This window comes from Heptranchias perlo, chromosome 1 (assembly GCF_035084215.1).
Source record: "Heptranchias perlo isolate sHepPer1 chromosome 1, sHepPer1.hap1, whole genome shotgun sequence".
Taxonomy (NCBI): domain Eukaryota; kingdom Metazoa; phylum Chordata; class Chondrichthyes; order Hexanchiformes; family Hexanchidae; genus Heptranchias; species Heptranchias perlo.
In genome coordinates, this window is record NC_090325.1 from 65,032,918 (window position 1) to 65,058,465 (window position 25,548).

The window sequence follows — 25,548 nt, forward strand, 5'->3', positions numbered from 1 at the left end:
AAATAAGCCGCACACTCATCAAAATATGCAGCACAACCTGCAGAGCATGATGGTTAGTAACTTTAAGAAAAAGATGTCAATTTTTCCCTATTTCCAATATTTTTACAGATTCCCCAGCTTGAGAGTGGGAAACCCCTAAGGGTTTCGATCTCTCATCTATCCTTCAATGAGCCTGTCAGTTCCAAGTGGCCCTGCCTTCATCTAATGTTCCTGATAGCACGTTTAAATACACTTAATACTTTTGCGACCAAAATTTACAACCACTCGTAAGCTTTCTGTCTGGAGGGTAATGTTCACTTGCATTTTTGTATCATTGTGGCCGTAATTTAGTAATTCTGGTTGGTGTAAAGCAGGATGTTAACCACCAAACAGGGCGTACGGTGTTGCCTTATGTGTAGTGCTTCTTGTTAGTTGTAACCTTCCTCTCTCTGAATAAATGACATTGGTCCTTTTCAAATTCAATAGTACAATTGGGGGATTCTTCATCCAGAGTGAAATCACAAGCTGGCAGCACACTTTTTAAAATGTCACATCTTCACAACTGGGATCCACTTTTCCTGGAACAGCATGAAGTGTTTGGTGCAATGCAGAGTCCTTCTTTTCCCCTTTAATGATATCTTCGTTCTTCAGATAATTTATAAATTCCTTATTTATATCATCCTCCAACAAGTCCATCAATTCCACTTTAAATACTTCCATTGGTTTTATATCAGCAGAAAGCAACTACCACAGATCAGTTGTGCAACAATGTCACTTTGCTTGCGAGTCTTCCTGGTGTAATACACGAATCCAAGTCTTCGCACCTTACACCAGTCCATATTCCTATCTGATTTCCAGATTTTCGTTTCTTTGTCCAATATAAAATTTGGGATCCAATTGTTTTCTATAGCATGTAACCCACTTTTGAATCTGAACATTGTAAAAAGCCTCCATATATAATTGCCTTTAAGGTCAGTTGTTCCTTAGTCTTTGTTACTCTGAATAATTGCCAATATCCCTAACCTATCTCTCTGCCTGTCATTTTATTAAAGCCAGGGACTCTCCTTGTTCTGATATAACATCCCTGTCTGCCTATTCATTCCTTTAAGTAATCCCTCCACTTGGTTGTGCATTGCTTTATCATGTTTCCATTGTCTCTGTGAGTTCACCTAAACCTCTTCCCGATTGCGCTTAGTAAAACTATGTACCATTTCTCTTAGTGTGATTAAAAAATCTACATACATTCAATTACATAAATCAGAAGACAAAAGATACGGAAGGAAAAATTTAACAGGGCAGGAATAATCTCAAACTGCAAATTATAACAAGCTTCTTGTGTTTGCGTCACCACAAATTCGTTCACACGTCTTTTCCAGTGCCTTCCATTTTAAAGCTTTAATTACTTCTGTTTTAGATCACGTCTACACAGCCTGCACTCAGGTATGCATGCAAGGAAGCATCCACATCAGCCGAGGTATCGGTTCCCCTGCTTGCCACAACAATCCAAATTGGGCACCTTCTACGATGCAGTTTTCTTGTCCTATATCATTAACTTAGGCAAGTTTACCCTTTGCTTATACACTTCTCCCTCTAAATATCCCACAGAATGTGGTTCTGCCAAATTCGGTAAATACGTGGGTCGTAACGTCCACGATCAGTAAAGATAGGTCAAAAATCAAGGTTTATTCTTATCCCGAACTTGGCCCATTGGGTGAATAGCAGCGCATCCCAGATTGTGGATTATTGATACAGATGGAACTTCAACCCTCACATTTGTTTCACCATTTCTCTTAGAATACCAATGGACAAGGTCGTAGCCCCTTAACATCCGTGACTTCACCTTGCATCAAAAATATCAGTGTTTGGTCAGTAAACAAATGGTTGCCCGTCCTATTCCCTTTGCTTGCTCCTTTGTATATCATCTCGTTTACCTTGCATCTGAATGAAAAACTTGGCAATATTGTGCATATTACAGAAGGTATATTGTTCTTCCTGTGCTGGCTCATTGATTGCGTTTAGGATTGGTGCATCGACCAGTTTAGCCCATGCATGTTCATCATAAAGCGCATGCTTTTTTTAGTCTCAACATATGTTTCTGTCCCCTGTCATGTTATCTATCATTCTTTATGTCTCATTCCCATCTTATCTGCACATCTCTTGTGGGCATTTACCACGGTACTGTAAATTGGATGTTATTCACTTATGGCACATTTTTACAGATTCTAAGTCGCTGTCATATTATACTCCCCAATAAATATACTTTGGAAACTTGGAGTAGAACACCCTACACAATCTTGACCTGATGTCTCAACTGTCTGTTGCCTTGGACGTCTCTGTACTTTGTTAACGACTAACTTATCCCATTGGACGGCTATAGACGCGCAGGATCAAAGTCATCCCATATGTGGAACTAACTTTGTGTAAGCCAACATGATTTTAAAACTTCTTTGCAGCACTGACTGAAAAGAAAGAGCAGACAGCTTCATCACAGTATCTCCATACTCAGGCAGATTTCAACTAAATTTAAAGAAACTTTGCCGAATTGAAAAGAAAATAATCAATTTAGATCTCAAATCTCGCAGACATAAAATAGGACATAGTCCTGTATCTGTATAATAATTCTCCAAACTCTTTTGACTTGTACATTTAACAGTGGTACTATGCTTAGAAAGCACAACGATTTGAAATGCTTTTATTAAACGACCGGGATGACAAAGGGTGAATGCTGCTTCAGTTTTGTGGGAAAAAAAGGAAATGGAACCAGCTGCAGCTTGCATGTTGCAGAGTGCAATACACTTAGAGACAGTACACTTAAAAACTAAAGAAAAATCCAGTAGCTAGTGACAGTACGAGAGACGGAATCTTCCCTTTTCACCTTTTCCTCCTGTTTCAAATCATCTATCCTTTATCTCTCATTTGAATTTTCAATCTCTGATGTTTCCTACTTAACTCAATTTTGTAACTATTTAAAATCTCATGGGAGAGACCATTTATCAGGCTTATATTGGCTCTCCTGTTTTCTCCTTCTCCTTTGCTGGAAGGATGGGTTGTAGCGAATGGAAAGGGTGTACTGGGGAACCAGCCGGGAGCTCTAGCCTCTTGGTTCACTTTCTAGAACTTCTACGACTGCCTCTCTTGCTTCTGGTCTTTTACTCTGGTCTTTTACTCTGTAACATGCCTTGGATTTGCTTAAATGATTCTTTGACTTTTGCGACTTCCATTTTGCAGTCCTCATCTGAGCTCATTCACAATCTACACTCACCTGACGAAGGAGAAAGCCTCCGCAAGCTTGTGATTATCAAATAAAACTGTTGGACTATAACCTGGTGTTGTAAGATTCCTTACAACACCAGGTTATAGTCCACCCCAGTCCATCACTGGCATCTCCACATCATGACTTTATTCTCATCATTGGCTCCTTGTGTCACTGTGTTGTCTGAGGAGTGATAGCTTGCAGCCTCCTCTGCCAATCCTTCCCTGTCTACCATGACTCTAACACCACCTGCTTGGGTCATTGTACATATACTATCTCTCTCAACTCTCAACTGATCTTGGAACCGTTGTATTTGTTGCTATTGTTGGGTAGTCAGAAGGGTTATTACTTTATCTAATTTTTGTTCCAACCCTCCTGGTTTTGGAGAGTCATGGTACAACTTCCCTCATTGTTTCTCCGCCGGCAGGGCGGTACATTATTCTGGCAGTCTACTACATAATGACCCATTCTTTGACATCAGAAACATCTGTCGTTACGACCTTCTGTTACTCCCATGACTCCTCGCGTTACCGCAGCCCCTTGTCAGACCAATTTGCCCCGTAATTCCTGAATCATTAACTTGCACAGTGTATGGTCTACCGAATTCATGGGTTGGCACATAATCTTCCTTAAAGCCCCTCTACAGTCGGCGAGTTCCAACTCTAGTCTCCCATTTTTCTCTAAGTCTATCTCTCTCTTGCAACATTTTCTTACTCTCTAGTCCCTGTTCTGTCGTAGTTTTAGCCACCAACTGCGAATTCTCCAGCATGGTCAAGGTATCAGTCAGACATTCTTTCAACTTCACGTTTTCGTCTGACTGTTTCTTAATTTCTCAGTCTTTTTCATCTGACTGTTTCTTAATTTCCCTGACATTTTCGTCTACTGTCTTAGTTTCCTCAACCGATTCCTAGTTTCCTCTTTTAACTTTTAACTCCTCACTATTAAGTGCACACAAGTTGGCCGCCCACATAAGGGTCCTTTTGTCAACTCTAACCTTCATCATCTTTTTATTTCAAACTTGATCCTTGATCTATTCTGTGGCCACTTCATAAACCTCATCCTCCTTCACTATTTTGGAGATTAATTCTGAAGGTTCCTTGAACCCCTATAGTTTCTTTCAGTTTCTTTTTTAACATTTTGTGGAAAGTTGCCATGATCATTTATACTAAACCTCACTTACGGAATTTGAACAATTCGTGTCTTTTGTGATCAAGTTAAATCTGTCGATTTTTAAACATTTTTTTTCCTTTAGGTGTTTGTTTCTTGATTAGTCACTTCCTGGCTGGCTCGCCAATTTTTACAGATTCGGACGTGACACCAATTGGTAATCAGTGTCTCATTTATTAATAGTCAAATCAAACATGTAATGGTATCAAATATTTAGACAAGAACGATTAAAACAGTATTACCCTGTTTGATCTCTGGGCAGAGGTTGTAATTAAGTTGGCGACGTGGTCATTTCAAGTTTTCCGACAGTGAGGTAGTCTTCTGATAGTCAGGTGTTCTTCTAACAGCGATGTCGTCTTCGGACAGCTAAGTGTTCTTTCGACAGTTGGGTGGTCTTTTCTGATTCCTCCGCCCTGAGCTTGAGCATAGAGGTTGGGAAAGACAGAGAATGAACCTCTAATGGAGTGAATTGCTAACAGAATGAGAACTTTCAGTTGGTAATTTGGTGAGTATGGGAATTCGATGCAGAGGGGGAAGGAAGTGCTAAGTGATTTAAACCAAAGAACTATAGACTAAGACTGAGCGGAGCATGAGGGAACTGAGCGAGGAATCAAAAATCAAGAAAAAGACAAAAAGTGACATCACCAAAATGACAAAAGGATGAGTTCATGGAATGCATTTGATAAAGTTTTCTAGAACAATATGTCAAGAAACCAACTAGGGAACAGGCTATTTTAGATCTAGTATTGTGTAATGAGACAGGGTTAATTAATAATCTTATAGTTAAGGATCCTTTGGGGAAGAGTGATCATAATATGATAGAATTTCACATTGAGTTTGAGAGTGATGTATTTAAGTCTGAATCTAGCGTCTTAAATTTAAACAAAGTCAATTATGTAGGTATGAGGGGTGAGTTGGTTAAGGTAGATTGGGAAATTAGATCAAAAGAGATGACGGTAGATAAACAATGGCAAACATTTAAAGAAGTAATTCCTAATTCTCAACGAATATACATTCCTTTGAGGAATAAAAACTCCATGGGAAAAATGACCCAATTGTGGCTAACTAGAGAAGTTAAGCATACTATTAGATTAAAAGAAAAGGCTTACAATGTTGCAAAAAAGAGTAGTAAGCCTGAGGATTGGGAGGGTTTTAGAAATCAGCAAAGGATGACTAAGAAATTGATAGTGATGGAGAAAATTGAAAATGAGAGTAAACTAGCAAGAAATTAAAAAAACAGATTGTAAGAGCTTCTACAAGTATGTAAAAAGGAAGAGAGTAGCGAAGGTAAGCATGGGTCCCTTAGAGGCAGAGACAGGAGAAATTTAATGGGTTATAAAGAAATGGCAGAGATGTTGAACAAATATGTCATCACAGTAGAAGACACAAAAAACATACTGGAAATAATCGGGAATCAAGGGTCTAATGAGATTGAGGAACTTAAAGTAATTAAGATTCGTAAAGAAAAGGTACTGGAGAAATTAATGGGACTAGAAGCTGACAAATCCCCTAGATCTGATTGCCTACATCCTAGGGTTTTAAAAGAGGTGGCTGCAGACATAGTGGATGCATTGGTTTTGATCTTCCAGAATTCCCTAGATTCCAGAACGGTCCCCGTGGATTGGAAGGTGGCAAAAGTAACCCCACTATTCAAGAAAGGAGAGAGAGAGAAAACAGAATTAGAGGCCAGTTAGCCTGACATCAGTAGTAAAGAAAATGCTAGAATCTATTATTAAGGACGTAGTAACAGGGCATTTAGAAAATCATATGATTAGGCAGAATCAACATGGTTTTATGAAAGGGAAATAGTGTTTGACAAATCTATTAGTTTTTTGAGGGTGTAACGAGCAGGGTAAAAAAGGGGAACCAGTGGATGTAGTATATTTGGATTTTCAGAAGGCATTTGATAAGATGCCATGCAAGAGGTTGTTACAGAAGATTAGGTTTCATGGGATTGGAGGTAATATATAACGGACAGAAAATTGAGAGTAGGAATAAACATGTCATTTTTGGGTTGGCAGGTTGTAACTGGTGGGGTGCCGCAAGGATCAGCGCTTGGGCCTCAGCTGTTTACAATATATATCAATGACTTAGATGAGGGGGCCGAGTGTAATGTATCCAAGTTTGCCGATGATAAAAAGCTAGATGGGAATGTAAGCTGTGAGGAGGACGCAAAGAGTCTGCAAAGGGATATAGACAGGTTAAGTGAGTGGGCAAGAAGGTGGCAGATGGAGTATAATGTGGGGAAATTGTCCAGTTTGGTAGGAAGGATAGAAAAGCAGAATATTTTTTAAAAGGTGAGACACTAGGAAAGGTTGGTATTCAGAGGGATTTGGGTGTTCTTGTACACAAATCACAAAGTTAGCATGCAGGTTCAGCAAGCAATTAGGAAGGCAAATGGTATGTTAGCCTTTATTGCAAGGGGGTTGGATTATAACAGTAAGGAGTTCTTGCTGCAATTATATAGGGCTCTGGTGAGACCACACCAGGAGTACTGTGTACAGATTTGATCTCCTTACCTAAGGAAGGATATACTTGGAGGGAGTGCAACAAAGATTCACTAGATTGATTCCTGGGTTGACCTGTGATGAGAAATTGAGTAGAATGAGCCTATATTCGCTGGAGTTTAGAAGAGTGAGAGGTGATCTCATTGAAAGGTGTAAAATTCTTAGAGGGCTTGACAGGGTAGATGCTGAAAGGCTGTTTCCCTGGCTGGAGAGTCGAGAACTATGGGTCATAGTTTCAAGGTAAGGGGTCGGCCATTTAGGACCAAGATGAGGAAAAATTTCTTCACTCAGGGTTGGGAATCTTTGGAATTCTCTACTCCTGAGGGCTGTGGATGTTCAGCCGTTGATTATATTCAAGACTGAAATCGATGGACTTCTGGACATTAAGGAATCAAGAGATATGAGGGTAGTGCGAGAAAGTGGAGTTGATCTTATTGAATGGTGGAGCAGGCTCGAGGGGCCATCGGGCCTCCTCCTGCTCCTATTTCTTATGTTCTTATGAGCTCAAAGGACATTAAGTTTTTATATCCTCCCTGGCAGGAAACTCACACCATATATCGAACAATATTCTTAAGACCCTTATAGAATAGAATCATAGATGTTTACAACATGGAAACAGGCCCTTCGGCCCAACATGTCCATGTCGCCCAGTTTATACCACTAAGCTAGTCCCAATTGCCTGCACTTGGCCCATATCCCTCTATACCCATCTTACCCATGTAACTGTCCAAATGCTTTTTAAAAGACAAAATTGTACCCGCCTCCACGACTGCCTCTGGCAGCTCGTTCCAGACACTCACCACCCTTTGAGTGAAAAAATTGCCCCTCTGGGCCCTTTTGTATCTCTCCCCTCTCACCTTAAATCTATGCCCCCTCGTTATAGACTCCCCTACCTTTGGGAAAAGATTTTGACTATCAACCTTATCTATGCCCCTCATTATTTTATAGACTTCGATAAGATCACCCCTAAACCTCCTACTCTCTAGGGAAAAAAGTCTCAGTCTATCCAACCTCTCCCTATAAGTCAACCCATCAAGTCCCGGTAGCATCCTAGTAAACCTTTTCTGCACTCTTTCTAGTTTAATAATATCCTGTCTATAATAGGGTGACCAGAACTGTACACAGTATTCCAAGTGTGGCCTTACTAATGTCTTGTACAACTTCAACAAGACATCCCAACTCCTGTATTCAATGTTCTGACCAATGAAACCAAGCATGCTGAATGCCTTCTTCACCACCCTATCCACCTGTGACTCCACTTTCAAGGAGCTATGAACCTGTACTCCTAGATCTCTTTGTTCTATAACTCTCCCCAACGTCCTATCATTAACGGAGTAGGTCCTGGCCCGATTCGATCTACCAAAATGCATCACCTCACATTTATCTAAATTAAACTCCATCTGCCATTCATCGGCCCACTGGCCCAATTTATCAAGATCCCGTTGCAATCCTAGATAACCTCCTTCACTGTCCACAATGCCACCAATCTTGGTGTCATCTGCAAACTACTAACCATGCCTCCTAAATTCTCATCCAAATCATTAATATAAATAACAAATAACAGCGGACCCAGCACCGATCCCTGAGGCACACCACTGGTCACAGGCCTCCAGTTTGAAAAACAACCCTCTACAACCACCCTCTGTCTTCTGTCGTCAATCCAGTTTTGTATCCAATTGGCTACCTCACCTTATGTAACAACCTACCATGCGGTACCTTGTCAAAGGCTTTGCTAAAGTCCATGTAGACCACGTCTACTGCACAGCCCTCATCTATCCTCTTGGTTACCCCTTCAAAAAACTCAATCAAATTCGTGAGACGTGATTTTCCACTCACAAAACCATGCTGACTGTTCCTAATCAGTCCCTGCCTCTCCAAATGCCTGTAGATCCTGTCTCTCAGAATACCCTCTAACAACTTACTCACTACTTTTCCCTGCCGCCCTTCTTAAACAAAGGCACAACATTTGCTACCCTCCAATCTTCAGGCACCTCACCTGTAGCGGTGGATGATTCAAATATCTCTGCTAGGGGACCCGCAATTTCCTTCCTAACCTCCCATAACGTCCTGGGATACATTTCATCAGGTCCCGGAGATTTATCTACCTTGATGCGCGTTAAGACTTCCAGCACCTCCCTCTCTGTAATATGTACACTCCTCAAGGCATCACTATTTACTTCCCCAAGTTCCCTAACATCCATGCCTTTCTCAACCGTAAATACCGATGTGAAATATTCATTTAGGATCTCACCCATCTCTTGTGGTTCCGCACATAGATGACCTTGTTGATCCTTAAGAGGCCCTACTCTCTCCCTTTTTGCCCTCCTGATTTCTCTCTTAACTCTACTCCGGCAATCTCTATACTCTTCAAGGGATCCACTTGATCCCAGCTGCCTATGCATGTCATATGCCTCCTTTTTGACTAGGGCCACAATCTCCCGAGTCATCCAAGGTTCCCTACTTCTACCAGCCTTGCCCTTCACTTTATAAGGAATGTGCTTACCCTGAACCCTAGTTAACACACTTTTGAAAGCCTCCCACTTACCAGACGTCCCTTTGCCTGCCAACAGACTCTCCCAATCAACTTCTGAAAGTTCCTGTCTAATACCATCAAAATTGGCCTTTCCCCAATTTAGAATTTTAACTTTTGGGCCAGACCTATCATTCTCCATAGCTATCTTAGAACTAATGGAATTATGATCACTGGTCCCAAAGTGATCCCTCACTAACACTTCTGTCACCTGCCCTTCCTTATTTCCCAAGTTTTGCCCCCTCTCTGGTCGGGCCATCCACATACTGAATGAGAAATTCCTCCTGAATACACTCAACAAATTTCTCTCCATCCAAGCCCCTAATGCTATGGCTATAGATTAACAAAGTTGCTTTTCAAAGAATTCAAGATGGTCAGCTTGTTTTAACATTACAAGCTGTAAATAAACCACAAGATCGTTTGTAAGGTTGTTTTTTCAAGGTGGCCAGTTTGTTCAGCCACACTCGTCTATCTTGTCATGGTCCTGATCTTACTGCTATCTTTGGATTATTGTTCTGCTTTTTGGGTCATTGTTCCTCTCTTACCACATAGCTGCCTTGCCTCACAATGAGGGTCAAAGGTTAACAGTTTACAATTCAGCAAAATAAACCTCACACTCAGCAAAATATGCAGCACAGCCTGCAGAGCATGATGGTTAGTAGCTTTAAGGAAAAGATGTCAATTTTTCCCTATTTCCAATATTCTTACAGTACTGCTAAGTTCTGTTTACTTAAATTGTAACATGCAGCCTGGAATATTTCTTTAACAATTCTCACATTGTGCTCTGGCCAGATAATAGGTTTAAAAAAAAAAGTTTTCTGAAACTTGGAATGCAGAGCAATTGAGTTAAATCATAATTCCTCCGTTTTGGTAGCTTTATATGATTCCAGTAACTTCAAAGGACAATACATAGAAATTAGCTTGTTGTCAATACTGACTAATTTAGTCATAAACTTTAGCGGAGCTTTTAAGTACTTTAATCATGTCTTTCTTTTGTGAGTGATAATTTTGGAACTATTCCTAATGCGTTCTTAAGTGCTTCAAAAGAGGAAAGTGAAATAATTGCCATTTATTTTCAAAAATGATTTCAGCTTTCTCCAGGTATGGAAAAAAAAAATTTTGAGTACCACATTGAAAATTGTGTCAAAAATACTGCTATTGTGTATTGGCTTTTTGTGATTTTGAAAATTGCATAGGAAAATAAAACCATTAAACCATATAGGTAAGATTTCTAATCATTTAGAGGATACAACAACAGCTACTTGTATTTGTATAGCACTTTTAATGTAGTAAATGTCTAAAGATGCTTTACAAAGGTAGAACACACCCCTAGTTGTAGAAGCACCTGGGGGAGGTGACTGAATGGTGGAAGAGGTAAGTTTTGAAGGGAATATTGGAGAAGGGTAGAGAAGTAAAAAGATAGGGTGCAAGTTCCAGAGTGTAGGGAACTGATAATTGAAGGTTCTGCTAATAGGGTTGAGGGGAAGGGGAAAGCAAAAGTAGGCCAGAGTCAGTGTGGGTTTGGATGTGGGTGGTAGTTTTGAACAAGATAGAGTTCTTGCTCCATGCTCCATATCGGATATAGGGAATGATACTACATCCCCAATTTAAACTTAGGTGCCACAAATAGAGCTAAGAGTACAGTTTGATATATAGGGCGCTAAATTGGGCCATGTAGCACCCATTATTTTGGCGCTACACGGCCTCTCCAACATCCAAGATGGCGTCTTGGCTGCGCATGAATGTTTCCAGCAGGGTGTGCACCGGACACCATCTTGATATAGGAGTTAGCGTGTGCGCAAATACCAAACGCCGGAAGCATGTAAAGTAAGGAGAAAATGGATACAGTGTGCAACGCTGATTTAAAGTGATAGACACCATTTTGGCACTTAACACTCAACTCAACGCACATTCTTAACCACGATCGTCTGAACGTGTCTTAGAGTGCCTGGAGGACCCTCACCAGCGTTATTTAAAGGGACCATGCAGGATTTACAGATTAGTGGCTGGATTATTGCTTCTGGCTGCCAAGACATTTGTAACTGTTTCAGGAGGGCTCCTATACTTGAATACTAGGACTAGGAGACATAGCCTAACATTTAGAGCCAGGACGTGCAGGAGTGAAGATAGGAAATGCTCCTACATGCAAAGGGTGGTAAAAGTTTGGAACGCTCTTCTGCAAACGGCAGTTGATGCTAGCTCATTTCTGAATTCTAAATCTGAGACTGATAGATCTCTGTGAACCGAGGGTATTAAGGGATATGGGGCTAAGGCAGGTATATGGAGTTAGATCACAGGTCCGCCATGATCTCATTGAATGGCTGAACTGGCTCGAGGGGCTAAATACCACTTACGCCACCTTCTGCAAGAAAGTGGGACGTGTGTCTGGGTGATGTGCCTGTCATAGTTGAATAGCTGCCAGTGTGTGCAGCTTGTGAGTTGTGGGTGGGTGGCTTGCAACAGTGGTAATGTGTAAGGTTGAGAGGAAGCATCTGATTGGAAGAGTTGAGAACTGATGGAAAGAGTTTGGTGGTATGTGGGTGATCGGGGGGTGTAATGCGTGGAGCAGTGGATGCGGCTAGTTGTGTAGTTGGTAGGAGACGCCACTTGACAGTTGACCTCACTCACCTTGACCACTCATGTCAAAGCATTGAACTTTTTCCTGCACTGCATCCATGTTCATGATGCTGTGTGCCTTGCATTGACTTTGTCCCCTGCTGCCTCCCTCTGCCTTTTGGGTGTATGTCTGGAGGGCTTCTTTCCCCCTCCCTTTCCCCCCCCCCCCCCCCCCCGCCCCCACAGCACCTCTTTCCCCCCCCCCCCAACCAATTTGAATATAGGATGTCCCTCCTCCTTTCCACCTCTTGCACCAATGCCTCCAGTGCATCAGCAGAAAACCTTGGAGCACGCACTCTCGCAGGCCTGGTACAATCTCAGATCGGCAGATTGGTGAGGTCTGGCATGCAGATTGGAGGATGAGGAATTTAGTAGTGTGCAACCTTTATTTAATGTTTTAACGTACTTTAATCGGTTTGTAAACATAGGGACGGGAGATGCATCTGTGTTTTACGTGTGCGATGTCTGATCTCCATGCAGTCAGCCGACTGTTAATTTCAGCAAATAACAGGTACCAGCTGCCTTTGAGATTTTTAAGAGACAGCCTGTCTTTGTAGAGATTGAGGCTCCCCCTGCTGGTGGAAAGTGCAAATTGCACTGATCCACGTGTCAACGCTGATTTGGAACGCTGCCTGAAGGTAAGTCCTCAGGCCTCTCGAAAGTCTCGTCCTGCCTGTGCAGTGGCCATTGGGCGCGGGGTAATAGCAGATCACACTACCCGCGCCCAATAATAGGCCCTATCCAATTTTTGTTTTCCCCCCCATAGAATCATAGAAATTTCATCACAAAAGCAAACTATTTGGCAATTATATCTGGAACAAAATATTGCTGGTTAAGGTTATTTTAAGAATGAACATATAACAGAAGTGTCTCTCAATGGAAGATGAGCACAGGAGAGTGACTTGTTTTGTTTCCTATGTTAAAGCTCCAACAGTGCAATGCTGGATTACTTTTCTCACTCACTGGAAAAAGAAGTTGCTTGCTTTTATATTTGTAAGAAGAAAGGTACGCTAGATAGTAAACTTCAAATATTTTTAAAGATAAAGGTGATGGATATTTAAACGGATGAATGCAACAATGAGACTTGTGAAATGTAATAATTTTGCATACCTGAGCAAGGTATAGGATGAATACAGTTGTACTAAATTGTTATCAAGTCGCTACACTTGAACAGCAGATTGTTGAGCTTGAGAAGCAGCTCTAATATTCAGTATATAGACCAGAGAAAACCTTTAAAATCAGACATTCTATGGCTACACCTTGACAGGAGGGTGAGGATGGGAAAAGCTGGGAGAAGGTGATAGAAAAACAGGACTCAGAAAGTGGGGGGGTGGGGGGGAGGAAAACAGGCAGCCAGAATGGGAGTTGAATGAAACTGAAACTAGCCAACTTGTTCTCTGCTTGAAATGTGAAGAGTTGGTTGAGGATCAGTCTAGGGAGCCTGTTTTTGAAGGAAAGGAGAAAGTAACCATGGCTCCTGGAGCATAGGACTACCTGGAAAGATAATGTGCATAGTACGAGACAGGAATTAGTGGCAGAGTCAACAATTCAGAGAGTAGATTGGTATATCTGTGCCGAGACATGGATTCCTGAATGATATATCAACTCCCACTGCTAGGGTGAAGAACAGCAAGGAGCATTTTTGACAGATTTTGGAAGAGTTGGGTAAGCAGTATGTAGTCATAGTTTTTGTGGGAATGAAAAACATTAGACTAGGGAAAGTGGTTTGCACAGGAAGTAGGAGTTAGGAAGGACATTCAAGAGTAAGATTGCAAGACTGGAATTCCATGTTGTTCCATGTATGCTGAGGACTAAGTTAGCCAAACAGGCAGATAAAGATAGTTGGAACAGTGGTGTCGGAGAGAGGGTTTTAAATTTGTGTGGCATGAAGCAATTTTCGAACAGTTCAAAGAAGTTTGCTGCAATAATCAGGGCAAGCATAGAGAGCTGGAGCTTTTGACTTTGGAAAAGTGTAGATTTGGAGGAGATATGATTGAGGTCTTTAAAATAATGAAGGGATTAGATTCTGTCCAAGTGGATAGGCAATTTGATCTGGATAGGGTATGGAGATCTAGGGTACATAAGCATAAGTTGTAAACGCATTGAGTTAGGTTACATGCTTGGAAGTATTTCTTTCGCAGAGAGTCGTCGGCTTCTGTAATAAAATGCTAGCATTCAACGGGGAGCTGGATAAGTTTCTGTGAGGTAGCCTGGGATAACACCAACAATAGATTTTTTTTTAAAAACACAAAGATGTTGGACAAGAAAAGAACAAATTTCAACAATGTGAAAGAGGACCTGGACCAAGTTAATTGAACAGAAATGTTGGGTGATGAGACAGTAGATCAGAAATGGAAGCTATTTAATTATGAGATGGGTGGAATATAGACGAAAAACTTTCTGACCAGGAGTAAAGGATTTGTGGCAAAAGCCTGCATTCCATAAATAAATAATGAGATTATGTCAAAAATAAGAAGGAGGCATGCAATAAAATTATAGTTATTAATACAGAAGAAAAGAAAGAGAAATAAAAGCATAGAAGAGAAGCAAAGAGGGACATTAGAGGGACTAAGAAAAAAGATTGTCAACATAAAGGACAATAGCAAGGACTTTATAAGCATATCAAAAGCAAGAGTATTGTCAAAGAATGGGTGAGGTCACTAAGGGACAAAGGAGATGATCTCATAATAGAGAATTAAGGAGTGGCAGAGATACTGAAGTATTTTATCTATTTACAGAGGAAGGTAAAGGAAGTGTGTGATGTTTGAAGAAACAAAAATTGATATAAATACAATAGAAGTTATAACACAGAAATGGGCCATGTTGGCGTTTATGCCCCAATGCATAGTTTTAAAATAGTTTTAATCACATTTACCCACCTGTTTCAGTATTCATACAACCCCTTTTCCTTCATCCATTTATACAGCATCTTTAACTTAGAAAATGCTCCATTGTGCTTTACACGAGGAGGAGAAAAGGAATGGATGTTAAGCCATGAAGATGGAGTGGAAAGAAATTAGGAGGGGTGACCAAAAGTTTAATTAAAAAGTTGGTTTTGAGAATATTAAAAGTGGACGGGTTTAGGGAGGAAGTTCCAGAGAGCAGGACTGAGTCACATGAAGGCTCTGCCACCAGTGGTAGGATGTAAGAAAGGGGGAGGTTATTAAAACAACTCTATTCAAATGGTTAATTAGATTTGAACTTGATAACTCACTGGGCCTGGATGGTGTGCACTCCCGGATACTGAGGAAGGTAAGTGATGAAATAGCAGAGGCTCTGAGCACTAACAATTTTCCACATTCTATAAAAAGAAATATACTGAAGGATTGGAAGATAGCAAATAATTACACCTCTGTTCAGAAAAGGAGAAAGACATAAGCCAGGCAATTTTAGACCAGTTAGCCTCACGTCATTTGACAAAGCGTCACATAAGAGACATTTTATGAAGATTAAGGCCCATTGTGTCAAAGGTCAATTGTCAACATGGATGGAAGCATGGCCGAGCTATGGAAAAGGTGTGATGTGGACTAACTAGGATGGTACCAGCGATGAAAGAAATGGAAAGCTAGAAAAAGGTTAAGCAGGGATAAAATAGAAATGTTCATCGTTTTGAAATAATTTGATGGGGGAGATGCTAAATAGCGAAGATTATTACCACAATTTGGTGCATCAGTAGCAAGTGGGCATAAACTTAGCATTTATATGAAAAGCATTAAGGGGGAATTAGAAGAATTTGTTTCATAGAGAATTATTAAAATATGGAATTAAATCAAGAGGCTATTAAAGCTGAGGCAATCATAGCATTGAAGAGAAAAAACACAAAACAATACAGGGAGAGAGGCAGGAAATGGGATAAGAGTAGATAATTCCATCATGGAATTGTATTGGCACAGACATAATGGACTGAATGGCTGCCTCCAATCGTGAAATTTCTGATTCTCTTAGTATATTGTGGTTTAGTTTTATTACATTTTTGTTCATGTTTTGAATGGTGATAAATGTGTGATTGTTTCACCAGCTGTGTAAAGATGTGCAATGGGTTAATCCTGAAACACATCCAATTTATTTGACATTAGTAAATCTTTGCAACCTGCAGCATCAGTCAACTGTGGACAACAGCCAACTGTCACACAAACATGTTCTTTGTCATGAGAGTTTTGATGAGGCACATATATGTTTGTCATCAAACTACCTTTTAAAGAAATGTTTGAGGGATCATTTTTATAAAAGCTGTGGTGGTTTGGATTGTTAATGAGCAGTTCTTCAGTGGAATAATTTCTGTTTTCCTCTCTTAAATGATATCTTTATTTTCTCAATGGAACTGAACTGTCCGCTGGAAGGGCATCATCTGTTAATAATTATGTTTTTTTGCTTGAAAGGATGAGGCATTGCACTGAATTGAGAGAACTGCTGAAGCCCTGGCTGTTAATCCTGTTTCATATTCTAGTGCCAAACCACTTTGAAAATTTGGTCAGGAAGCGGACAGTGTTGGCACAATTGGGAAACTGAGGACATTTCAGAAAAATGAAGGCATAGTTTACACGACAGACACAGAAATTTTTCAAAAATCACTGAAGAAATTTAACTTGCTTGTGTTTCTTTTTGGTTTTAAGTGATTCCTGAAATAATCTAATGCAATCCTACAAAACTACAATCCTGATCCAAAAGCAGCCCACTGGCTTTGGCAACCCAGCTGACAAAGCCTGACATTTATTTGCATTTACATTTTTTTACTTCACTGTTTTTTCCTGTCGCCTTTTGCAGGCCTGAAGTTTTGGACGGTCTGTTCTCAGTGCTGTTCCTCCATTAGTGGATAAATCCTTAATCTGAATACCAAGAGCTATTTGTATCAGCAGCTTGAAATGTATGCAGATAATTAGGAACATTCATTTAAACTGCATGTGGCCCATAGGGTTAAGTCCAATCTTTTGAGCAGTAATGTCCCAGGAAAATGATTCCAATCAGTCAAGATTTCTATAACCCACCAAGATTAAAATTGGGAGATTCCCAATGCAGTGTGCCACTAAATTTCTGAATCAGCTAATAAGTGCACAGTAACTACTAAGTAATACAATAATTTGAATGTGTGTGTTCTAATTTATAGGCAAATGAAATGCCCAAACTGACAGAACAACTAGCAGGCCCATTGCGACAGATGCAGGTAAGGTATTTCTTAATGGTTAGCTATTACTGAAACTACTCTTCTGTATGGGTGTGTTTATTCCACTACTTCTAGATACAGTTCCTGTGCCTGTACTGCCGAATCATTAATAGCTATTAATTTTTATTATTAAATATATTTCCACTTAAAACAACTAATTGACCTTAGTTTTGTAGATATTTTTCTGCTACTATATTATAGCCTCCTGTATGGGAATTGTTGATCCAAAGCAATAAGTTTTGATCAAGCTTTCTTCAATGTCAGACCAATGGCATTTATATCTATTTTCACAGCTGATTCACTCTCTTTCCCCTTCATGGCCCTTATTTGTGCACATAACCTCCCCCCCCCAACTTTTGTATCTAATTTCTGATGTGTTCAGAAACTAATTTTCCACAGAAAAGTTTTTTTGAACGTAAAGTGCTCAAAAATCGAGGCACTAAATTACATTACTGGAGTTCCTTAAAAATCTGTGGATCAAATAATTTGCCTCAAATAAACCCTAAGAGTAGAAATGCGTCCAGCCAATACTTTGAAATAATAATATAGTTTTTAAAATCCGTTCTTGGTATGCCTAGAATGCTGACAAGACTGCATTTATTGCCCATCCTGAGTTTCCCTGAGAAGGCGGTGATGGGCCGCCTTCAATTGCAGCAGTCCTTGTGGTGATAGTGTTCCCACAATGGTGTGGCAGGGAATTCCAGGGTATTGACCTAGTGACAATAAAGGAAAAGCAAAATATCTCCAAGTCTGGATGGTGTGTGACTTGGAGAGCTGATGGTGTTCTCACAACATTGATGCTCTTGTCCTTTTCAGTGGTAGGCTGATTTCTGTACAACAGCCGTATTTTAATTTTTTTAATTCATTCTTAGGATGTGGGTGTCACTGGCAAGGCTGGCATTTAATGCCCATCTCTAGTTGCCCTGAAACGGTGGTGATGGGCCTTCTTGAACTGCTGCTGTTCATATTTGAACTTGAATTTTTAATTTAGTCTTGATATTCACTCCAACTCTAACTTGCTGTGGAATCAAGTTGTGTTTAGGTCTCCAAGTTGCCCATATGAATTTACTATGGTATTCCCGACTGTGTAGACTTTCAAAATAGTAGATGGTCACCTCTGGAGTAATGCCACTTAGATTCTTGGGGGATAACAAAGTTCCTTCCTAGAAAATTGTCTTTTCTTAAAATTCATTCTTGGTGTTCATTAGCTGGCAAAAATCTTTAGCATGGTCCTTCTTGTTTACAAATTATTTTATTAAAGGTGGTAAGGGAGAGTCTGCAAAAATTGATTGATTTTTAAAGAGATTTTGATTTAAATTTGTGCTCTAAAGATAGAATATTTTTCTTGCAATTAATTGGGATACTCTTATACTATACTACGTGGATAAGCCACAGAATAGGCCTACATGCCTCATAGCTCATACGAAAAATTTCATTGGGGTTACACTTCCCAACTGTCCTGTTTTAAATGGTGTGACCAGACATGAAGCTGGATCACTGAAATTTGACAGAAAACCACCTACCCAGCCCAAGCTTTCAATATATTACAGTTTGAGAGTTATGATTTGGTATTTTCTTGCAACTGATGTTATGAACGGGGTTAAGTTTTATCAGGATTTTATTTTTAAGTTGAAGTTGTCTGATCATCTTAACATTCTAATACCATCTTATATTAAAATTATTACGTTTGTTTTGCCACTACACTGGAGTGAAAGTTGCTAATTGACCCAGGATGCCAATAATTGAATTAGATTGTGAATTTGCTTTAACAACTGGGAATAATTTGCCCAGGATTTCCTGAGGGTTGTTTTCAAAGCAGGTTCTGTGAACTAAACGTGCAAGTTAAGAAAAAGTTAGTTACTGCTGCTGCTAGCTCCCATTTTGAATACACTATTCAGAACATTGGAGCAAATAATTCAGATTGATTGGGATGGCTACTACTTGTAGTTTATTTTTGTTTTTTCTCTTCAGATACAACTACGTGAAAGTCTTAGTCTTATTTTACTCCCCCCTCCTCCTTAACTCTGACATAGATGTGGTAGTCTCATTTCTGAGAATTCAGTTACGAGAAAATTATAGCCAGAAAAGGCTTTCACTTGCTATCATAATCTGTGAAGTGGGGATTTGAGCTTAGGTGGTCTGAGGTTTTACTTGAACCTGGTACAGGAATGTTTCATGCATTTACTGTATGCAGCCTTAAAGTTAATTATCTAATCCTTTGGTATTTAAATGTAATTTATTTAGGCAAAATTCAATAGTTTTGCGCATGCCTGTTTTCTGAGTTTTTAAGATCATAAGAAATAGAAGCAGGAGGAGACCAGATGGCCCCTCGAGCCTGCTCTGATATTCAGTAAGATCATGGCTGATCTTCTACCTCAACTCTGGTTTCCTGCCCGATCCCCATATCTGTTGATTCCCTTAGTGTCCAAAAATCTGTGAATCTCAGTCTTGAATATACTCAATGAGCATACACAGCCCTCTGGGGTAGAGAATTCCAAAGATTCACAACACTCTGAGTGAAGAAATTTTTCCTCATCTTGGTCCAAATGGCCGACCCTTTATCCTGAGACTATGTTCTCTAGTTCTACATTCTCCCAGCTAGGGAAAACAGCCTCTCAGCATCTACTCTGTCAAGCCCCCTAAGAATTTTATACGTTTCAATGAGATCACCTCTCATTCTTCGAAACTCCAGAGAATATAGGCCCATTCTACTCAATCTGTCCTCATATGACAGCCCTTTCATCCTAGGAATCAATCTAATGAACCTTTATTGCACGCCCTTTAAGGCAAGTATATCCTTCCTTAGGTAAAGAGACCAAACTGTACATAGTACTCCAGGTGTGGTCTCACCAGAGCCCTATATAATTGCAGCAAGACCTTCTTACTCTTACACTCCAACCCCCTCGCAACAAAGGCTAACAAAGTATTTTCCTTCCGAATTGCTTGCTGTACATGAATGATAACTTTCTATGATACGTATACAAAGACACCCAAATCCTTCTGAATATCAACCGTATTTATTCTCTCACTTTTTAAAAAAAAATTCTGCTTTTCCATTCTTCCTACCAAAGTGGATAATTTCACATTTCCCCCATTATACTCCATCTACCACCTTCTCTCCCACTCACTTAACCTGTCTATATCCCTTTGCAGTCTCTTTGCGTTCTCCTCACAGCTTACTTTCCCACCTAGCTTTGTGTCGTCAGCAAACTTGGATATTGCACTCCGTCCCCTCATCTAAGTCATTGATGTGTATTGTAAACAGCTGAGGCCCCAGCACTGATCCTTGTGGCACCCCACCAGTTACAACCTGCCAACCCAAAAATGATGTGTTGTCCTACTCTCGGGTTTTCTGTCCGTTAACCAATCCTCAATCCATGCTAATATATTGCCTCCAATCCCATGAGCCCTAATCTTGTGTAACAACCTCTTGTGTGGCACATTATCGAATGCCTTCTGAAAATCCAAACATATTACATCCATTGGTTTCCCCTTATCTACCCTGGTAGTTACACCCTCAAAAAAACTTTTAATAGATTTGTCAAACACGATTTCCCTTTCATAAAACCATGTTGACTCTGCTTAATCATATTATGATTTTCTAAGTGCCCTGTTACTGCATCCTTAATAATAGCATTTTCCCTACTACTGATGTCAGGCCAACTGGTCTGTAGTTCTGTTTTCTCTCCCCTCTCCTTTCTTGAATCGTGGGGTTACTTTTGGTCCCATTAATTTCTCTAGTACTTTTTCTTTACTAATCTTAATTACTTTAAGTTCCTCACTCGCATTAGACCCTTGGTTCTCCACTATTTCTGGTATGCTTTTTGTGTCTTCAACTGTGAATGGTGAACCTAAACACTCTACGTCTAAAAAATTGTAAAATCAGGTCAAAAAAGACATAGACTTTGAGAATACTTTCACAATCTGACTTTAAACATTATCAAAATAATATTGGTACTGACACATGTGTTTAATTGTCTTGGTTTTTTTTTCTACTTTTTTTTACAGGTTACATAGTATGCAAAGCCATTTTATCCATAGAATTACATAGAAATTACAACCTAGAAACAGGCCTTTGAGCCCAACCAGCTTAATCTTATAATTATACCCCCTCATTCTGGACCCCTCATTGGAAACAGTTTCTTTCTATCTACTCTGTTCCATCCCTCGGCACTATTCGAAGGAAAGGGGAGATCTCCCAATACCCTGGCCAACATTTATCTCTCAACCAACACCACGAAAACAGTTTAACTGATGGTCATTTATTTCACTGCTGTTTGTGGGACCTTGCTGTGTGTAAATTGGCTGCCACATTTCGCTACATTACAACAGTGACTACACTTCAAAAGTAATTCATTGGTCGTGAAGGGGGCTGTGATTTGGGGTCATGAAAAGTGCTATACAAATACATCTTTTCTTTCTATCCCTTCATAATTCCTTTGTAAGGGGAACAGATAGGCTTTTCTGTGGCCGCAGACATGACTCCAGGATGGTATGTTGCCTCCCTAGTGCTAGGGTCAAGGATGTCACAGAGCGGCAGCAGGACATTCTGAAGGGGGAGGGTGAACAGCCAGAGGTCGTGGTCCATATCAGTACCAACGACAGCGGTAAAAAAAATGGGTTGAGGTCCTGCGAGCAGAATAGGGGAGTTAGGAAATAAATTAAAAAGCAGGACCTCCAAGGTAGTAATCTCAGGATTACTCCCAGTACCACATGCTAGCGAGAGCAGAAATAGTTGAATCGACCAGATGAATGCGTGGCTTGAGGGATGGTGTAGGAGGGAGGGGTTTAAATTCCTGAGGCATTGGGACCGATTCTGGGAAAGGCGGGACCTGTACAAGCTGGACAGGTTGCACCCAAGCAGAACCGGGACCAATATCCTCGCGGGGGCATTTGCTAGTTCTGTTGGGGAGGGTTTAAACTAGTATGGCGGGGGATGGGAACCAAAGGGCAGGTACAGATAGGAAAATTCAGACCAGGAAACGGGAAGTAGAAAAGCAGTTAGCGACGTAGTCAGCGACTCAGAAAGGCAAAAGAAGCAAAGGTTAAATAGTGTTCAGCACAGGAATTTGACGGGGTTAAAGGGTATATACTTCAATGCAAGGTGTATTACAAACAAAGCAGATGAACTAAGGGCACAGATAGACACATGGCAGGTCTTAAAGGAAGTGGCTACAGAGATAGTGGATTTGTTGGTTGTAATCTTCCAGAATTCACTAGATTCTGGAAAGGTCCCAGCGGATTGGAAAACTGCAAACGTAACACCCCTATTCAAGAAGGGAGTGAGACAGAAAGCAGGTAACTATAGACCAGTTAGCCTAACATCTGTCACTGGGAAAATGCTAGAATCCATTATTAAGGAAGTAATAGCAGGACATTTGGAGACTCATAATACAATCAAGGAGAGTCAATATGGTTTTATGAAGGGGAAATCGTGTCTGACAAATTTATTAGAGTTCTTTGAGGAAGTAACGGGCAGGGTGGATAAAAGAGAACCAATGGATGCAGTATATTTGGATTTCCAAAAGGCATTCGATAAGGTGCCACATAAAAGATTACTGCACAAGATAAGAGCTCATGGTGTTGGGGGTAATATACTGGCATGGATAGAGGATTGGCTAACCAACAGAAAATTAAGAGTTGGAATAAAAGGGTCATTTTCAAAATGGCAATCTGTAACTGGTGGGGTGCCGCAGGGATCAGTGCTGGGGCCTCAACTATTTACAATATATATCAATGACTTGGATGAAGGAACAGAGTGTCTTGTGGCCAAATTTGCTGACTATACAAAGATAGGTGGAAAAGCAAGATGCGATGAGGAGACAGTGTCTGCAAAGGGATATTGACAGGTTAAGCAAATGGGCAAAAATTTGGCAGATGGAATATAATGTGGGAAAATGTGAAGTCATCCACTTTGGGAGGAAAAATAAAAAAGCAAAATATTATTTGAATGGAAAAATACTACAAAATGCTGCAGTACAGAGGGATCCGGGTGTCCTCGTACATGAAACACAAAAAGTCAATATACAGCAGGTTAACCGGAAGGCAAACGGAATATTGGCCTTTATTTCTAGGGGGATGGAGTATAAAAGCAGGGAAGTCATGGTACAGGGTGCTGGTGAGACCACACCTGGAGTACTGCGTACAGTTCTGGTGCCCTTATTTAAGGAAGGACATACTTGCATTGGAGGCAGTTCAGAAAAGGTTCACTAGGTTGATTCCGGGTATGGAAGGGTTGTCTTATGAGGAAAGATTGAACAGGTTGGGTCTATACTCATTGGAGTTTAGAAGAATGAGAGGAGATCTTATTGAAACATACAAGATTTTGAGGGGCTCGATACAGTAGATGCTGAGAGTATGTTGCCCCTCATGGGGGAATCTAAAACTAGGGGGCATAGTCTCAGAATAAGGGGTCGCCTGTTTAAGATGGAAAGGAGGAGGAATTTCTTCTCCCAGAGGGTCGTGAACCTTTGGAATTCTTTACTCCAAAAGGCTATGGAGGCTGAGTCATTGAATACATTCAAGGCTGAGTTAGACAAATTTTTGATCAGCAAGGGAATCAAAGGATATGGGGAAAGGGCGGGAAAGTGGAGTTGAGGTAAAAATCAGATCAGCCATGATCTCATTAAATGGTGGAGCAGGCTTGAGGGGCCGACTGGCCTACTCCTGCTCCTATCTCTTATGGTCTCTTATGATATCATTGCTATAATGGAAACCTGGCTTAAAGAGGGGGATAATTGGCAGCTCAATATCCCTGGATATAGAGTTTTCAGGCAGGATAGAGTGGGTGATAAAAAAGGAGGGGGGTAGCATTATTGGTTAAAGAATCAATTACAGTTGTGAGAAGGGATGATATGCTAAATGGATCATCAATCGAGGCCATATGGATTGAGCTAAGAAATAAAAAAGAGGCAGTCACACTACTAGGGGTGTACTATAGACCCCCGAATAGCAAAAGGGAGATAGAAGAACAAATATGTAGGCAAATTTCTGAGTGCACAAGTAAGAGGGCAATAATAGTAGGGGACTTCAACTACCCTAACATCAACTGGGATTCAAACAGTGTGAGGGGCACAGAGGGTGCAAAATTCTTGATCGGTGTCCAGGAGAACTTTTTTAGCCAGTACGTGACAAGCCCAACTAGAGGGGATGCAATTTTCGATTTAGTCCTGGGAAATGAAGATGGGCAAGTGGATGAAGTGACAGTGGATGACCATATTGGGGATAGTGACCACAATTCAGTTAGTTTTAGCATTATTATGGAAAAGGACAGAGTTAAATCAGGAGTAAAGGTATTAAATTGGGTGAAGGCAAATTTTACAGAACTAAGAGGTGATTTAGCAGAAGTGGACAGGACACAACTACTTGAGGAGAAATCAGTGGCAAGCCAGTGGGAGGATCTAAAAAGTGAAATTCTACGGGTACAATGCAGACACGTCCCCTCAAAGAAAAAGGGTGGCACTGCCACTGGTTGTCTGGAAGTATATGGGGCAAGATAAAGCAGAAAAAGAAAGCTGATGACTGTCACAGAAAACTAAATACAGCAGAAAGCCTAGAGGAGTATAGAGAGTGCAGGGATGATGTAAAAAAGGAAATAAGGAAAGCAAAGAGAGGCCATGAAAAAATATTAGCTAGTAAGATTAAAGAAAACCCAAAGATGTTTTATCAGTACATTAAAAACAAGAGGATAGCTTAGGAAAAGGTGGAACCTATCAGGGATGATAAGGGTAACTTGTGTGTAGAAGCTGAGGATGTGGATAGGGCTTTAAGTGAATATTTTGTTTCCGTATTCACAAAGGAAAGGGATGATCCGAACATAATAGTTAAAGAGGAGAGGTGTGAAATATTGGATAAGGTAAAAATAATGAGAGAGGAACTAGTAGAGGAATCCTTGAAAGTTGATATGTCACCAGGACTGGATGGATTGTTTCCTCGGCTTTGAAGGAAGCCAGGGAGGAAATAGCGGATGCTCGGAGGATCATTTTCCAATCCTCACTCGATACAGGGGAGGTACCGGAGGACTGGAAGACTGCAAACGTAGTACCATTGTTTAAAAAGGGTATGAGGGAAAGGCCGAATAATTATAGGCCGCTGAGTCTTACCTCGGTGGTGGGCAAACTATTAGAATAAATACTGAGAGATAGGATAAACTGTCACTTGGAAAGGCATGGTTTAATCAGGGATAGTCAGCAATGATTTGTTCAGGGAAGGTCATGCCTTACAAATCTGATTGAATTCTTTGAGGAAGTGACAAGGAGGATTGATGAGGGTAGTGCAGTGGATGTTGTCTGCATAGATTTTAGTATGATGTGGAGATGCCGGTGATGGACTGAGG

The 25,548-nt window shown here is 40.5% G+C and overlaps 1 protein-coding gene across 2 annotated transcripts in view; it reads left to right on the forward strand.

Annotated features, from left to right (window-relative positions):
* Positions 1 to 25,548, forward strand: part of mtrex (Mtr4 exosome RNA helicase) — a 203,363-nt gene that overhangs the window by 149,936 nt on the left and 27,879 nt on the right. For both annotated transcript variants that reach the window (XM_067985926.1, XM_067985936.1), the window contains exon 24: positions 17,157 to 17,213. In XM_067985926.1, the coding sequence (XP_067842027.1) occupies positions 17,157 to 17,213 (57 nt within the window). The remainder of the gene's footprint in view (positions 1 to 17,156; positions 17,214 to 25,548) is intronic.